The sequence below is a fragment of the Python bivittatus genome, unplaced genomic scaffold (assembly GCF_059951505.1).
Source record: "Python bivittatus isolate LINGU-HERP-01145 unplaced genomic scaffold, Pbiv_v1 ctg000700_np1212, whole genome shotgun sequence".
Classification (NCBI taxonomy): Eukaryota; Metazoa; Chordata; class Lepidosauria; order Squamata; family Pythonidae; genus Python; species Python bivittatus.
Genome location: NW_028277098.1, coordinates 101,627,547 through 101,644,268, shown reverse-complemented (window position 1 = coordinate 101,644,268; position 16,722 = coordinate 101,627,547). Strand labels below are relative to the sequence as shown.

Sequence of the window (16,722 nt, the reverse complement as noted above, 5' to 3'; positions counted from 1 at the left end):
AGAGATCTTTAGTCTTCCCCATTCTATTGTTTTCCTCGATTTCTTTGCATTGTTCATTTAAGAAGGCCTTCTTATCTCTCCTGGCTATTCTCTGGAAATCTGCATTCAGTTGCTTATATCTTTCCCTTTCACCCTTGCTTTTCGCATTCCTTCTTTCCACAGCTATTTGTAAAGCCTCATCAGACAGCCATTTTGCTTTCTTGCATTTCTTTTTCTTTGGGATGGTTTTAGTTGCTGCCTCCTGTACAATGTTACGGACCTCCGTCCATAGTTCTTCAGGCACTCTGTCTACCAAATCTAATCCTCTAAATCTATTCATCACCTTCACTGTGTACTCACAAGGAATATGATCTAAGTCATACCTGAGTGGTCTAGTGGTTTTCCCTACATTCTTCAATTTAAGCCTAAATTTTGCAGTAAGAAGCTCATGATCTGAGCCACAGTCAGCTCCTGGTCTTGTTTTTGCTGTCTGTATAGAGCTTCTCCATCTTTGGCTGCAAAGTATATAATCAATCTGGTTTCGGTATTGACCATCTGGTGATGTCCATGTGTAGAGTCGTCTCTTGTGTTGTTGGAAAAGAGTGTTTGCTATGACTAGCTTGTTCTCTTGACAGAACTCTATTAGCCTTTGCCCTGCTTCATTTTGTACTCCAAGGCCAAACTTGCCTGTTATTCCGATTACTCCTTGACTTCCTACTTTAGCATTCCAATCCCCTATGATGAAAAGGACATCTTTTTTTGGTGCTAGTTCTAGAAGGTGTTGTAGGTCTTCATAGAAGCGGTCAACTTCAGCTTCTTCAGCATCAGTGGTTGGGGCATAGACTTGGATGACTGTGATATTGAATGGTTTGCCTTGGATACGCACTGAGATCATTCTGTCGTTTTTGAGGTTGTACCCCATTACTGCCTTTCCCACTCTCTTATTCACTATGAGTGCAACTCCATTTCTTCTAAGGGTTTCTTGCCCACAGTAGTAGATATAATGGTCACCCGAATTAAATTCACCCATTCCCGTCCGTTTCAGTTCGCTGATTCCCAAGATGTCGACGTTCAATCTTGTCATCTCATGTTTGACCACATCCAGCTTGCCTTGGTTCATAGATCTTACATTCCAGGTACCTATACAATATTGTTCTTTACAGCATCGGACCTTCTTTTCGCTTCCAGATACATCCACAGCTGAATGTCCTTTCGCCTTTGGCCCAGCCGCTTCACTCTTTCTGGAGCTACTTGGAATTGCCCTCCGCTCTTCCCCAGTAGCATATTGGACACCTCCCGACCTGAGGGGCTCATCTTCCGGCGTCATATCTTTTAGCCTTTTAACGTTGTCCATGGGGTTTTCTTGGCAAGGATACCGGAGTGGGTTGCCATTTCCTTCTCCAGTGGACCACATTTTGTCAGAACTCTCTGTCATGACCTGTCCGTCTTGGGTGGCCCTGCACGGTATAGCTCATGGCTTCACTGAGTTACGCAAGCCCCTTCGCCACGACAAGGCAGTGATCCATGAAGGGGCAGGCTACAAGAGGAGTGTCCAAAATGGAAAACGTCATTTAGCTTCTTACAAGGCTGTTAAATATAGTGGGGGGTCTCTATACAGAGCTTGTTTTGCCTGGAAGATCTCCGGAAGTAGGTCCAGCATTTCTCCAGCCTTGCTGTAAAAAGTGGCGGGCCTTCTTCGCGTCTGACCCAGAGGAGTATTCAGCCACAGCCCAAGAGGACAAGCAAGCAGAAAGGGCTGGAGCGAGGCTGTCTAATACATCCATAATGCTGGTGTTACAGACAGATGTTAATTCCCCAGCTACAGCAAAGTTCAGCTTGAAGACACCGTGGTTATGCGCCATCAAATTGGTGTTGACTCTTAGTGACTGTATATGAATATCTATATCTATATCTATATCTATTATAATTTATAATACATATTATAGATAGATAATAGATAGATTGAATGAATACAGGAAATAGATAACAGAGATGCAAGTTTAAAAGAATATAAGGAATACATAATTTTATCTAATAAAAAATCAAATATTTGCAGTAAAATGTGGGCAGAGAGCCAACAATCTGAAATATTGTATGACTAATATGTTCTAATACATCATTAAAAGCTTATAATACTAGAAGACATTTCATATCCATTTTGCAATAAAAACTTGTCTCAAACTTTAAAGGTACTTGGTTACCACAATTCCAATCTTTTGAGAGAGAGAGAGAGAGAGAGAAGAGGAGGAGGAGGCGGGAGGGAGGCAGGGAGGGAGGGAGGAGAGAGGGAGGGAGGGAAGGAAGGAAGGAGGGAGGGAGGGAGGGAGGGGAAGGGAGGGAGGGAGGGGAGGGAGGAAGGAAGGAAGGAGAGAGGCAGGGAAGGAAGGAGAGAGGGAAGAAGAGAGGGAGGAGAGAAGGAAGGAAGGAGGAGGGGAGGGGAGGGGAGGGGAAGGAAGGGAGGGAGGGAGGGAGGGGAGGAGGAAGGAAGGAAGGAGAGAGGCAGGGAAGGAAGGAGAGAGGGAAGAAGAGAGGGAGGAGAGAAGGAAGGAAGGAGGAGGGGAGGGGAGGGGAAGGAAGGAAGGAAGGGGGAGGGGAGGGGAGGGGAGGGAGGAAGGGGAGGGGAGGGGAGAGGGAGGGAGTGAAGCTCGAGCTGCTGCCCGTGGTTTGGACAGGTGGGCTGCAGCCGGGCAGCAGCGCTCCGCAGCCCCTTCCCCTGTTTCCCTGACTACCCCCAAGCGCCCAGGCGCGCCGTCCAGCTGCTGCGCGAACAGAGCCCCACCCTGGCGCTTCCGAGGACCCGCCGACCGCCAGAAGCAGCCCCCCGCCCCCGCCCCCGCCCCCGCCGGCTCTCAGCCTAGGAAAGCACCTCGAGGCGGCGCGCAGGGCGTGTGCCAGAGGAAGCGCGACAGGGAAGCGGCCCGCGGACGGGGAAGCGGAGGTGACGTCCCTTGCTCCAGCTGTTGCAAGCGGGCGAGAGGACTCCCGTCCGACGGCCGAGACCCCGGCGGTGGTGAGCAGCTCATCTTGGGGGGGTCCTGCCTGGAGTGTGGAGCTTTGCCCCTTCCCTCCACTGGTGCAGGAGCGTTTGGAAAAGGCTGCAAGGTTGTATGGCACTCTGCAGACTTTACAAACTTCATACATTGGTATAGACTTTATACCCTTTGCGGACTTTTGCTTGAACTGAGTGTTAAAGGGCTGAGTGTGAAAGACGTATTCACAGGGCAACATCACCTACAAGTCCCAGATGGGTGGAGAGCAACGGCCTGTGGTTGGGGAAGGCGTGTGCTGCACGAAAGCCTCGTGCACAGCTTTGCTAGCTGTGGTGCGTCCAGCCCCTGGAAAGCAAACAGGGAGGGAGGAAGGGCTGTTCCAGAGATTCTGGAGATGGCTGGGGGTGCTGCCCCACTGATAGCCAGCCATAAAACCCTACTTGTGAGGTTGGGTGTTAGGGTCATTTGGGATCACTGTTCCTGTACCAACCTCTCTGCTACATCACAGGTTCCTGCCTGCAATGCTCAACCCTGTAGCTTCTTTGGTGTTGAAGTTTCGGGTGGATCCATCCTAGCCCTCCTCACTGGGTTTCAGTGCCATTGACCATGGTATCCTTCTGTTATCTGAGGCGGTTGGGAGTAGGAGGCACAGTGTGGCAGTGATTCTCCTCCTTCTTCTGGGGCCAATTCCAGTTGGTATTGATTGGGGAGGAACAGTCTAATCCTAGAGCCCTGCTCCTCAAGGCTCTCCCCCTCTTCAACATCTGCATGAAGGAGGGGGTCATCTCTTGGTGTGGGGTGCATTATCCCCTGTCCACTGATGATACGCAGTGGTATCTCTGTCCCTGGCCACCAACTGAAGCTGTCAAGGTTCTCTCCCAGTGTCCAGAAGCTGTGGGGGCCTGGATGGAGAACAGGCTTCAGCTCAGCCCTAATAAGACCAAGTGGCTGTGGTTTTGGGGACCAACTGATCCCAGAACCAGAAATTTCCATCTTTAGCTCTGGGATGGGTTGTACTCCTCCACTTAGATCCAGTGTGCTGTTTGGGGGTTCTTCTGGACTCACAGCTTCTGCTCAAGGAGCAGGTGGCAGCTGTGGCCAGGAGGGCCTTTGCCTAACTTCATCTTGTGTGCCAACTGTGCCCATTCCTAGATTGGGAGGTCCAGTTTGTGGTCACTCATGCCTTAAGTCACCTCTTGGTTAGACTACTGCAATGCGCTCTACATAGGATTGCCCTTGAAGGCCACCTGGAAGCTGCAATTAGTCCAGCATGTAGCAGCACAGATACTTATGGGTGCACCTTGGTATGCCCTGTTGGAAGGATACTTTGGACATGTAGGAACCAAGGGCTAGCTGAACTAGAAAGAATCCACCTTTGAAAGGCTTGTAGGCTTCGCCAGCAAATCTCTTTCACAAGTGATCATGATGGATATTGGGTTTAACAAGCCGTAGGATGAATATTCAAGTCTAATGAAGTACATACAGTCCATTTGAACACATAGGTACACGGAGAGTGCAACGCTACGCTAGAGGGAACTAAAATAATGGTATGCCACACCAACAGGAGAAGATCAAAGTATCACTGATGGATAAAAGCAGTGAAAATCAGAACGTGTCCTCCCGTACCTGGAAAGTGCTAAACCGCTCCCTAAATTGCTTTCTGAACTCTAAGAATATTGCCTGACTTAACTGATGAAAACTGTCTGGTCAAAGTCCAACACGTTTTGGTTATAAAGTAAGAGGCAAAGTGGAGTTAGGAGAGAAAGTTGTATACCTGGGTGTAGAACGTCAAGGTCCATTAATCTTTCTATGCTGGGAACTCTTCCTGGAGCCAAGGAAGAATCCGACAACTTGTGATCATTATCTGGTTATTAGACCACCTCTCTGGGCATGTTGGCTGGGAAAGTCACGTTGGCCAGCAATGTGTGCCTCAGATCAGTTGGGCTGCAACTGAGAAATATATTAAAGGGACAAACTGAGATGCAATAAACCTGGGCAATGGTTGCATTGGACATTGTCGTTTTGTGATTGTGCTCCAGAGAACTTCTCTGGCTGGGGAATTCTGGGAGTTGGAGTCCACACATCTGAAAGCTGCCAAGGTTGAGAACCACTGACCTAGGCTATACATCTGGCCTGGGGCGGGGAGGGAGGATGTCAGAATTGGGGTTGGCTAGCCCCTTAGGGGCCTGGTGTGGCCTCTATTGGCCTCTTGGATCTTTTAATCTCTTTTTATCTCTGTAAGTGTGGTTCTTTTTATAACTTTTAATCGTGTATTTATGATTTTCATTTGATGTAAGCCGCCCAGAGTCCCCCACTGTGGGGAGATGGGCGGGGACAAGTTTACTAAATAAATAAATAAAATAAAATACTCACAGAATCTTGAAAGCCTGACGGTGTTTCCCCACCCCTCCCTCTTACACCTAAGAGAGTCAAGGTGGGACATCTTGAGTTTCTTTCTCATGCTTCCCTGTTTTCCTGGGCCGAGTTCATGCGTTCCTAATGGTTCCTGCATGATTTTCTTCAAGGTCACCTCTGTGCTCCTCTACACCAGGGTTCTTCAACCTTGGCCACTTGAAGACGTGTGGATTTCAACTCCCAGAATTCCCCAGCCAGCTGTGCTGGCTGGGGAATTCTGGGAGTTGAAGTCCACACATCTTCAAGTGGCCAAGGTTGAGGAACCCTGCTCTACACCCGGAAGCACCTTTCCTCTATTGTTCCTCCCATCCCACACGCTTCAGGTCCCTTTCTCAAAGCAATGTCACCTGATGGGACCTAGAAGGCAGGCCTTTTCCATTGCAGTGCCTTCCCTCTGGAACAATCTCCAACGGCTTTTAGAAAGGCATTAAAAACTTGGCTTTTTTGCCCAGGCCCTGCGGCCGAGACAATAGGAAATCCTGCCTTGTAACGTATAGTGGATATCAAGGGTTTCCAATCATCTATTAATTGTGGCTTGATTCACTGTTGTTTAATTGCACCTTAATCTTTGTTTTATATTGAAGGACATCAGACAGGGTTGCATTTGGGTGAGTTGGGCAGCCATATACATTACTTAGACAAATGAATATATAGATTGGTGCCTCTTTGCCTCTGTGTTTCAGAACAAATTAGCCGGACCAGGGAAAGACCAAACAGTCACGTTGGTATAACATGTTAAAATGGTTAGCATAAATCTTCGTTAATTCATTGTATATGAGTGTGTGTGTGGGCACGCGTGCGCATCTACTATATTTTACAAACCCAGTCCTTTCGGATTGTTTAAGGTTAAATATCTAGCCAACCCCAAGAAAAGGAGTTAATAACAAATTAAGGGTATTGTGTGAACAAAGCCAAATGGTGAAGCGCAACTGCCCCTTTCAAGAGTTTAAATCTCTCGGGTGTTCCAGTATGGTCAGAGGGCCTCATTTTTTTGTAGCAACTGAATAAATGGAATAAAAAAAATAAATGGAATAAACAGCAATTGAATAAAATCAGAAACCAGAAAAGGAAAGGAAAGGAAAGGAAAGGAAAGGAAAGGAAAGGAAAGAAAAGAGAAAAGGAAAGAAAGAAAGAAAGAAAGAAAGAAAGAAAGAAAGAAAGAAAGAAAGAAAGAAAGAAAGAAAGAAAGAAAGAAAGAAAAGGAGAGGAGAGGAGAGGAGAGGAGAGGAAAGGAAAGGAAAGGAAAGGAAAGGAAAGGAAAGGAAAGGAAAGGAAAGGAAAGGAAAGGAAAGGAAACAAAGAGGAAGAGGAAGAAGTCTGCTTCTCTCTCCCTTCAAGTGAAAGACGGAAAAACAGTCCTTGTTGATATGATTATACCTGCTGAAGACATGTCATCCCTAAAAAATGGTGATCTTTTAAAAACTGAGCTCCACATAGGCTTTTTCTGGACCGCCTGGCATATAGTACAGCGGCCTCCCTTTCCATTCTTGCGAAATGTTGGCCAGGCTGTTTCCGGCAGTGCATTGATGATGCAACAGCCCCAGAGTGATGAAACCGAGCTCTCCAACCTACCTGGCCACCCACCGCAAACAATTCCCTAAAAAATCCAGCCGGCCTTGATCAGCCAGTTTGGTGCCTTCCATCTAGAGCGCAGCTCTCCTTTTCCAAATACCATGATCTGGGCTGTGGTCCACAGCTCTTATATCAAGGCGGAGCTGCAAATCAGACAGGCGGGCAGGTGAACGAAACCATTGGGCCTGGCTCCAGTCCAGCTGATCTTGGCCCGTGCTCAGTTGGCCTGGAGTTTGCTGCAGAGTCAAATGCAAGACGACACGCTTGCTATGAAGGCGCAGGGGAACAATTGCTCTCCTGTGGACTGCCCAGGAAGGTGAAAGACCAACTCCGCTTACACAACTGAAGGTACGTTGTGTGAGTCGCCTCTACCAGCCCAGGTCTGTTTTTAGCATTAAATGCAAATAGCCTTCTTGGTTTGGGCAACTGTTCTAGCTTGGCTGAGGACTGTGCAGTTTCGCACAAACTTCCTTCAATATATCCACTCGGGCAGGCTCCAGAAACTTGGAACGGGCTGCTGAGCCTCCCCGACCCCACTCCAAGCCCTGCCTCCAGATCGTAATTGTTCACGGAGTAGCAGGAGGAAAACATAAATATGTGGGGAGTGATTGAATTCACTATTCTTTCATGACTGAAACCCAAGCTAGAGGAAAGCATAAGGGGAAATGACCTTAAAGATCTAGCTCAGAGTTTTTCAAACTGTATTTCCTGCAACCCTAGAAGTCTGCAAGAATTTGATGGAGTTCTATACGAGTCTAAGGGGGAAAAAAGTTGACTTGAACGCACCAAGTTTCTGTTGCTAGCAGTATTTCTCAACCTTGGCAACTTGAAGACATGTGGACTTTAAAGCATGGCTGGGGAATTCTGAGAGTTTATTTATTTTTATTTATTTATGTATGCAATTTCTATAGCTGCCCATCTCACTCCAAGTGACTCTGGACGGCGAACAATTCCAATAATCAAAACCATTACAAATTATACATATAGGCAGCCGAGAATGATCATGAAACTTACATAAAAATCAACAGTGCAACCAGGTAACGGGGCCCTTTTGGGACCCCTGGCTCGGGCACATAGCCAGGTTTTTAAAGACTTATGAAAGGCTAGCAGGATCGGGGCCCTCCTGAGCTCCAAAGGAAGGATGTTCCAAAGGGCAAGGGCTACTGCCGAGGAGACATGTCTTCTGGTCCCCACCAGCTGACATTCTTTGGCTGACGGGATTCGTAGCATCCCCATCTACTAGACCGAATTGGACGGGTAGAAACTCTTGGAGAAGACAGTCCCTTAGGTAACCCGGTCCCAAGCCATGCAGGGCTTTAAAGGTGACAACCAGCACCTTGAATTGCACCTGGAAAGACACTGGTAACCCATGCAGCTCCATTACACGTGCCGCATATCTGGCACCATTTACCACCCGTGCAGCCACATTTTGCACCAGTTGAAGCTTCCGAATGGCCTTCAAGGGCAGCCCCATGTAGAGTGTGTTGCAGTAATCCCAATGGGAGGTAACGAGGGCATGAGTGACTGTGAGGAGGGCCACCCGGTCCAGGAATGGGTGCAACTGGCACACAACCCAAGGGTGTGCAAAGGCCCTCTTAGCCACAGCTGCCACTTGCTCTTCAAGCAGGAGCCGTGAGTCCAAGAAGACCCCCAGATTGCACACCGGGTCTGTCTGGGGCAGTGCCACCCCATCCAATACCAAAGATGGAAAATTGTCCCAGAAGGATGAAATACCCAAAGCCACTCCATCTTGCTTGGGTTGAGTTGGAGCCCATTGTGCCCCACCCAGGTCCCTACAGCCTCCAGACACTAGGATACGACCTCCGCGGCATCGCTCAATGGGCCTGGGGTAGAGATATATCTGGTATCATCTGCATATTGATGGTACCTCACCCCAAACCGTTGCATCACCTCACTCGCTGGCTTCGTGTAGATGTTAAATAGGAGAGGAGACAGACCAGAGCCCTGAGGCACCCCACGCAATAGAGGCCATGGGCTGGATCTCTCCCCCCCCCCCCCGCCCATCCACACCAATTGAAATCAACCCCGGAGGAAAGAGGAAAACCAAGTCAGCCCAGTGCCACCACTACCCCCAACTCCCGAGGCTGGTCCAGAAGGATGCCATGTTCGATGGTATTGAATGCCTCTGAGAGGTCCAGAAGAGCAAGGATGGGTGCACTGTCTCCATCCCGCTCCTGCCAGAGGTCATCCAAGAGCGCGATCAATGCCTTCAGCCCCAAACCCTGGCCTGGACCTTGACTGAAAGGGGTCCAGATAATCATCCAGAGTCCTCTGCAACTGCCACACGACCACTCTCTCCACCGCCTTCCCTAAAAAGGGGAGGTTGGAGACTGGATGAAAGTTGTCCAGATCAGTTGGGTCGAGCGAAGGCCCCTTCCGGTTGAAGTCCACACGTCTTCAAGTTGCCAGGGTTGAGAAACCCTGGGCTAGAGCTTTGCTTCTTGAGTGGGGGGAGTGCAGGACTTTTTTCCTTTTTTTTAAAGAGGCCCCAAAAAGTTTGAAAATTCCTGGTCTACCTAATGAAAACCTGAAAAAGCAGGGTGATGTGGCTGCGAAAAAGCCGATCCAAATGTAGGCTGTATCAACAGAGGCGGTGTTTACCCATCGGTGAAGTAACGGTTCCATCGTATTCTGCGTGGGTCAGACCACCCCATCCTATGTAGCATGTCTGCTTTGGGGTGCTGCCTTGTATGAAGCACTTGAGCAGATCCGAACAAGGACAGAGAGGGGCAATGCAGAGGGTCAGAACGGGCTTGGCGTTGGGAGCATTCAGCCTTGAGAAAACATGCCCGTGATGGTGGTGTTTGCATACATAGTGTTCTGTGGGAACCGGACAGGCAGAAGTAGGTTGACCCCTGTCATCCTAGGATGCAGGACACAGAAACCATGTTTTTTTAAAATAACTTTATTATTTTTTTTAAAAGAACAGTAAAAACTAACAAGAATGAGGAGGAGGAGGAGGAGGAGGAGGAGGAGGAAGGAAAGAAATTAGAAAAAAAAGATAGTAAAAATCAAGAGTGCAGAAAAAAGAAGAGATGAAAGGAAAAAAAAGAATTGACTTCCGACCCTCCTTGCAACAGATATAAGTAGCATCAGACATCAAACTCTTGCTCTGAATGTACAATATAACTTCCATTCTTTCTATTAACCCCTATTATTTCTAATCATCAAATCCATACAACGTAAGTTCACTTTTTTCTGTTTCCCGCAAGAGGCCCAAAAAAGGTTTCCTTTAGCATTAAAATTGCACGACGTCTTATCTCGAATCAAAGCCATCAATTTTGCCATCTCAGCCCAGCCGATCAGCTTCGCCATCCATTCCTCCACCCTAGATAATAATGTCTTCTCTTTTCACCTTTACGCACATAAAACTCTTGGTGCTGTTATCATATATAAGAACAAAGTCCTGTAAGTTTCTGCCAACTGTTTATCCATCAAGCCCAAAAGGAAAGTCTCTGGTTTTGACTGAATATTAATCAACACAGAACCGTGGCTTGATGTTAGAGGAAGACAGATTCCAGTAGAATATGAGGGGAAACTTACTGATAGCAAAGTGGCTTGACACTGGAACCAAATGAAGTTGTGCCCCCTGCCCTGGGTGGGTTGAAGTGGGGACCAGACAGACTTCAGCTGGCAAAGCTTTAATGTGGAGTTTTGCACAGAATAGGAGCCAAACCTGAGGGCTTCTTCCAGCTCTCGTGCTGCGTTCACACAATATGCTTATCCGGATCACTGAATTAATCCACTTTCTGGCTTTGTCACATTAAACCATAAACTCCCCCGATGGGATGGGTTGATATCATGACCCTAAGCCACAAAAGAAACAAACCGGGGTTAATCGTAATCAAGCTTCATCTTTTGCACAAGTGCATGCTAGGTTGCGTTGGGGTCAAAAAAGTCAAAATGGAGGCTATGACATGGCTGGCTGGGGAATTCTGGGAGTTGAAGTCCACTCATCTTAAAGTGGCCAAGTTTGGACAACACTGGTGTAAACCCTCAGCTCAAGTCCGTTTCTTCTCGCTTCCTCCTCCTCTCCTCCAACAGGGACGCTGCTCTGTGGGACGATGGCGTGGCTCACCCACCTGCTGGCCTGCGTCTTTGGAACCGGCTCCTGGATGGCCGTCAATGGCGTGTGGGTCGAGCTTCCTCTGCTGGTGGCTGAGTTGCCCGAGGGCTGGTATCTCCCTTCCTACCTCACCATCATCATCCAGCTGGCCAATGTTGGGCCTCTCTTTGTCACTCTCATGCACAGGCTGAAACCGGGCCTGCTGAAGGAGGCACCGGTCATCTGTGTGCTGGTCTCCATAGGCGTCGTGGCCTGCTTCCTCCTGGCCTTCCTGTGGCATTACACCACCCCCATAGCTGGAGAACCACACAGCGTGGCTTTCTTCATCCTCACCTTCTTCCTCTCGCTGGTAGACTGCACCTCCTCCGTCACCTTCCTGCCCTTCATGGCACACTTCCACCCTCGCTATATCCCCACTTTTTTCATTGGCGAAGGACTCAGCGGGTTAATCCCAGCTCTCTTTGCCCTGGCCCAGGGAGCAGGCATTGCGAGCTGTGTCCAAGTCACAGCGCCAACCCACAATGCCACTGTTGACAACTCTTCCTTAGTCAACACAACTGGTGAACCTCTCCCTATGGAAACACATTACTCCCCAGCCAACTTCTCCAGCTTGGTCTTCTTCCTCATCCTGTCTGCCATGATGTTCTTCTGCCTCACCGCCTTCCTCTTCCTCAACCGGCAGTCCAAGCTGTGGGAGCTTTCCACACAGAACTTGTGCTCCAGTGAGATCAGCCTGAACTCAGTTCAGAAGATGCCTGCAGGCAAGCAGGAACCAGCAGACTTGAACAGGGGCACAACCTGCTCCATGGAGAGCAAGCTGGAGAACTCCAACAAAGGTGTTGATGATGCAGTTGCAGACACGGTCACGTATTCTTGCTCTAAATTCGCCTTCATCTATTTCCTTGTCGCTTGGATGAACGCGCTGACCAATGGCATCCTACCATCTGTGCAAAGCTATTCATGCTTGCCTTATGGCAACCTGGCTTACCATCTGACAGCCACCTTGAGCTCCATGGCCAACCCTCTTGCCTGCACTGTTGCCACCTTCCTACCCAACAGGTTTGTGTTCCCACCCAAGCCAGCTGTTTTGAAAATAGCATTCTTGGGGTGAATTGACTAACAATATAGGCTGTATTTCTCGTGCTTGAACTGCTGTGGATTGCTAAGACCTTTGCTTGGTCTTTGATAAGCCTGGGAGAGAGAGAGAGCAATTTGGCGCCACCTTGAAATGCTGTCAGGGTAGGTGGGAATGACCTTGGGAGACAGGAGTAAAAGCCGCAGATTAGGCAACAGTCAGATAAGAGGCGGCTGAGCTCACAGCAGGAATGGGAAGGAATGGGAGAGTGGCAACATCTCAGAAGGGGCCCTCCCTAGTTAAACTGTAAAGGTGAGGGGGGAGAGATGTACTTTGAGACTTGCAAGATTGTTGTCAGCTTTGTAAGATAGTCCAGACAAGAAGCACACCCAGAAGCACCAGCTCTAGCTTTATTGTAAGCTGACGTTAACAGAATCTTGCAAGTCTGAAAGTGCATCTCCCCCCCCCCCGCCTTTACAGCCCAAGAAACTAGTCAGGGTCCCTTCTGAGATATTTGCCAGGCCCCCATTCCTTCTGCGGGCTCAGCTGCCTCTTATCTATCCATTGCCTTTTCTGCAGCTCTTCCTTCTGTCTCCCAAGGCCACTCCCACATACCATCACAAAGGCTAATATCAGTCTGTTCAAATTTCTTTCTCAAGTTTCTTAATGGCTCACAAGATGCCCAATCATTCTTTACCAAACCATGGTTTAGTATGATATGTAAACCCATCTGACATCTTTCCTGTAATTTCTAACTAATTCTTTGTTTGGAGGTTGGCTTGGTCTGGTGACTTCTCAGCCCCTCTCCAAAAGGAACAACCCACTGCTCTCTCCCCCAGGTCTCTCCTGTTCTTGGGCATACTGGCAACCGCAGGGACTGCATTCGGGGTCTACAACTTGGTGATGGCCGTGCTCAGCCCCTGTCCGCTCTTACAGCAATCCGACTGGGGAGACGCCCTGATTGTAAGTAGGCCGCTCGATCGCTTCCTATGGTTTGAAAATACGTTGGTTGGATTTGCACAGTGAGCCAGACTTGGACTAAAAGGGGGCTGTGTTGTTCCGTGTCCAGGGAGAACCCAGCCCTTCTCAAAACATGTTGGGCGAACCCGGCCAATGCCTTGAGCTATAATAGGGTTTACATTTGAACCCTCGATTTTATATGAATACAGCAATGTTATTTTGTTAATTTGGGGTGATGAGGCCAGACAATAAATGGTCTTCTGCATTATTATGTCAGAATGGACTTGGAAAATGGATGCAGGAGTCTTCCGAGCTGCAGTTCTGACATATTGGGAAGGCACCAGTTTGGGAACATCTGAGAAAGCTATTTTAGCTGATCAAATTGACTGATTCAAGGCAGACCAAGGGTGAAATTCACATCATTAAAAAGTGTTCCCATGTATCATTTGTTTAGCTGCTAGATCAGTGTTTTTCAACCTTGGCAGCTTGAAAACGTGTGGACTTCAACTCCCAGAATTCCCCTTGCTGGCTGGGGTCCCCTTGCTGGCTGGGGAATTCTGGGAGTTGAAGTCCACACGTTTTCAAGCTGCCAAGGTTGAGAAACACTGTGCTAAATGTTTCAGCTTCTTTCAAGGCAGCGTTTCTCAACCTGAGCAACGTTAATCTCCTAGGCCAGAGTTTTTCAAGCTGTGTTCTGCAGAATCCTTGGTCTCCCCCAGAATCCCTGGGGTCTTCCAAGATCTCCAGCTGCCGAGCTTCACAGCCATGTGTTCTCTCGCTCGATCCACAGGTGATTTCGTGGGTGTCCTTCACCGGAACCCTCACTTACGTCAAGGTGATGCTGGGGGTGATTCTTCGCAGCTGCAGCCAGAGTGCCCTTGTGTGGTACGGAGCGGTGGAACAGCTGGGATCTCTGCTAGGAGCTCTGCTCATGTTTCCCTTGGTGAACGTCTACCACTTCTTCAAGTCGGCTGACTTCTGCAGCTTCCAGTGCCCAGCATGACGTGCCAAGAGTCAAGCAGAGACTTTGCTAAGGACATTATGGGAAAAGTCTCCCAGCAGGCAGACGGGTGCAATACTCAAAGTATCACCCTTCCTTTTAGAGAGAAGGAAGGCAAGATGTTGAAGAACTGAGCAAGCCAAGGGGCATATCTGCGAAGGACCACATCCTCCTAATTGACAGCACGCAGGGTCGCAAGTGAGTGCACGCTTGACTTTGTGCTCTATTCAGAGACAAATCGTTGCCTTTCGGGGTCCCCTGAGGTCGGGCTGATGTATCTGGGCTGAGAAAAATCTGGATGACCACCAGATGGCTGCAAAGAGTTACTGCTCTGCTGCCATCTAGTCTCTGTTCGGATTTTTGCAACCCAGAGAAAATAGCCGTACTTAAGAATCAAGCATCTCCCGCTGGATGAGAAGAAATTGCCCTGTGGTTATGAATGGTTTCATAACAGATCAGTTACGTTTCCAGTATAAATATATTTGATGATATATTTGATTCCAACAGACTTTGTGATTCAGTATAGACTAAAATGAAAATAGGGGAGAAAATTCAGGAAAGTCACCCTCAGCAACTTTAAGTTGTGTGGACTTCAACTCCCAGAATTCCCCAGCCAGCATGGCTGGCTGGGGAATTCTGGGAGTTGAAGTCCACACATCTTAAAGTTGCTGAGGTTGAGAAACACTGCTGTAGTGAATGAGAAAGATAAATGAACCCTAAAGCAATCCAGCAAATTAATCCCCAAGGGTAAACTTCAGACCTAAACAGATCTAGCCATGCCCAGGGCTGAACTAACTAACTCCAACGGTTGTGCTAGGATCTGCTTTAGGATCGCCCAGATCCCTTCAATGGATCCCTTTTACCCATACAGTCCTCCAAGAAATAGAGCTGGAGAGAAAGAGCGGCTGCCAAAGCAAGCATCACAGAACTCCTGATCAGGGCTTCGCAAATGCTGATTGGCTGCAGGGGTTAAGACCCGCCTTCTGCTGCCAGCCTATCCTATGGGGATGGAGCTAGTGCCTTCAGGAGATCTTCATTTGTCTGTTAGACTTATATCCTGCTTTTCCTTCAAGAGCCTTCCAAGTTGCCTATTTCCTCCTCCCCTTTTTTTCACAACAACAACCCTGTTGGGCTGGCCCAAAGTCCCTCATCTGGGGCTGAGGGGAGTCTAGAACTTGGGTCTCCCTCTCTTAGTCAAGCCCCTTTATCAGGATCCCCCACTGGCTGTTTGAAATAAGCTGTGCAGGAGGTACAAACACAGATGCTACATTTGCCATTGACCCAGTTCCACATTTGGGACCAACACTGGATCTCCCTTCCAGCTGGACGTTAAGAAGAACTTCTTCACAGATGGGGCAGTTCCACAGTGAAGGGAAGGCCCAAGGGAGGTGGTCTGGAGCTGGACACGTCCAGACAGAAACTCGACAGCAATGCTTTCATGCAGATTCCAGAAGACTCGAAATGGGTTTTTGCACTCTGTGATGGTCTGCACCATCAGTGTGCCCTCCCTGCACCTTGCACACATGCTGTCTTGGCCTGACTGAGCAGAGCCCTTGGTGAGGTCTTCAGTGTGGAAAATCAGCGGTGAACCCCAACCAGCCCAAACGGAACAAGGAAACTACAGAAAACACGGTGTACCTGACGGTGTAAAGTGCCTTGATAAAGTTGAAACATCCAGGATTCTAGTGAATAATGAGAATTTTCATTTCAGGATGTCCGGGATATTGCACAATTGAACTCCTGCTGAGTGCCTGGGATTGTCACGTACGCCTACACACACACACACCACAAGGCTGTTTAGTCACCTCCCACTCGGGGTGAGCTAACAGCAAAACAACACGTAGGCAAGGAGTTGTAACTGGGTTATAGATGAAAAAGTGGAGAGCCCCGTCCATCCTCTTCCCCCTCCCAAAGTATTTTCTAAAATCTGTACATTGCATAAGCCATGGCTGGCTGGGGAATTCTGGGAGTTGAAGTCCACGCATCTTAAAGTGGCCAAGTTTGGACAACACTGGCATAAGGGGTCCTCGAAGGTTCCTCTCTGCACCCTAACTGAAAATTCAAGCACTTAACCCAGAAAGTGATTTTTCTCAATAGTTTTTCAGGGGCTCAGTTCATACAACAAGCTCGATTAGACTAAAACAGTGTTTCTCAACCTTGGCAGCTTTCAGAGGTGTGGACTTCAACTCCCAGAATTCCCCAGCCTTAGGGCAGGTCGTCACGATGAGCCTTAAGAGGTTTGTTTCCCAGGTCCATACCATCTGAATCTGAAGCTGGTTTCAGAAAATGCTGCTGGGTTGTAAAGTTTGGGGCCTGTGCCAGATACTGTTCAGTCCTGACCATAGTTAGCCTGGACCCTGGTGGGTCCATCCCCTGTTATCTTGCTATCCCCACCCATGCTGGATAGGCTTACCTGTCTCTGGTGGGTCTGGGAACAACTGCCCTTTCCATGCATTGACATGTCCCTCTACCTTGAGATCCTGTGCATGCTTTCCCCCACTTCACTGGTGAAACGTTGAAATGCCCAGAGTGCCTCTGTTCCCTGCATACAACCATTTCATTAAGCTGAATATTCCTTCTGTGCCAGTGTTTTTCAACCTTGGGCACTTGAAGATATGTGGACTTCAAGTCCCAGAATTCCCCA

At 48.5% G+C, this 16,722-nt stretch overlaps 1 protein-coding gene across 3 annotated transcripts; it reads left to right on the top strand.

The window, feature by feature from the left end:
- Window positions 1–2,916: 2,916 nt before the first annotated feature.
- On the top strand, window positions 2,917–14,673 carry SLC52A3 (solute carrier family 52 member 3). Of its 3 annotated transcripts, none has more exons than XM_088153743.1 (4): window positions 2,917–3,081; window positions 11,022–12,102; window positions 12,958–13,081; window positions 13,869–14,673. In XM_088153743.1, exons 2-4 carry the CDS (start codon window positions 11,042–11,044, stop codon window positions 14,079–14,081), a joined length of 1,398 nt encoding a protein of 465 aa, XP_088009869.1. In that variant the 5' UTR covers window positions 2,917–3,081; window positions 11,022–11,041; the 3' UTR covers window positions 14,082–14,673. The 3 variants fall into 3 exon arrangements, with proteins under 3 accessions (XP_088009869.1, XP_088009870.1, XP_088009868.1); XM_088153744.1 differs by lacking the exon at window positions 2,917–3,081 and adding an exon at window positions 7,031–7,336; XM_088153742.1 differs by lacking the exon at window positions 2,917–3,081 and adding an exon at window positions 7,032–7,304 and having other exon boundaries at window positions 13,869–14,672.
- The last annotated feature ends 2,049 nt before the right edge of the window (window positions 14,674–16,722 follow it).

Coding starts and splice junctions, on each gene's coding strand:
- SLC52A3 (XM_088153743.1), top strand. CDS start 11,042: ATGGCGTGGCTCACCCACCTGCTGGCCTGCGTCTTTGGAACCGGCTCC. Junction 12,103..12,957: donor GCCACCTTCCTACCCAACAG/GTTTGTGTTCCC, acceptor TCTCTCCCCCAG/GTCTCTCCTGTTCTTGGGCA. Junction 13,082..13,868: donor ACTGGGGAGACGCCCTGATT/GTAAGTAGGCCG, acceptor CTCGATCCACAG/GTGATTTCGTGGGTGTCCTT.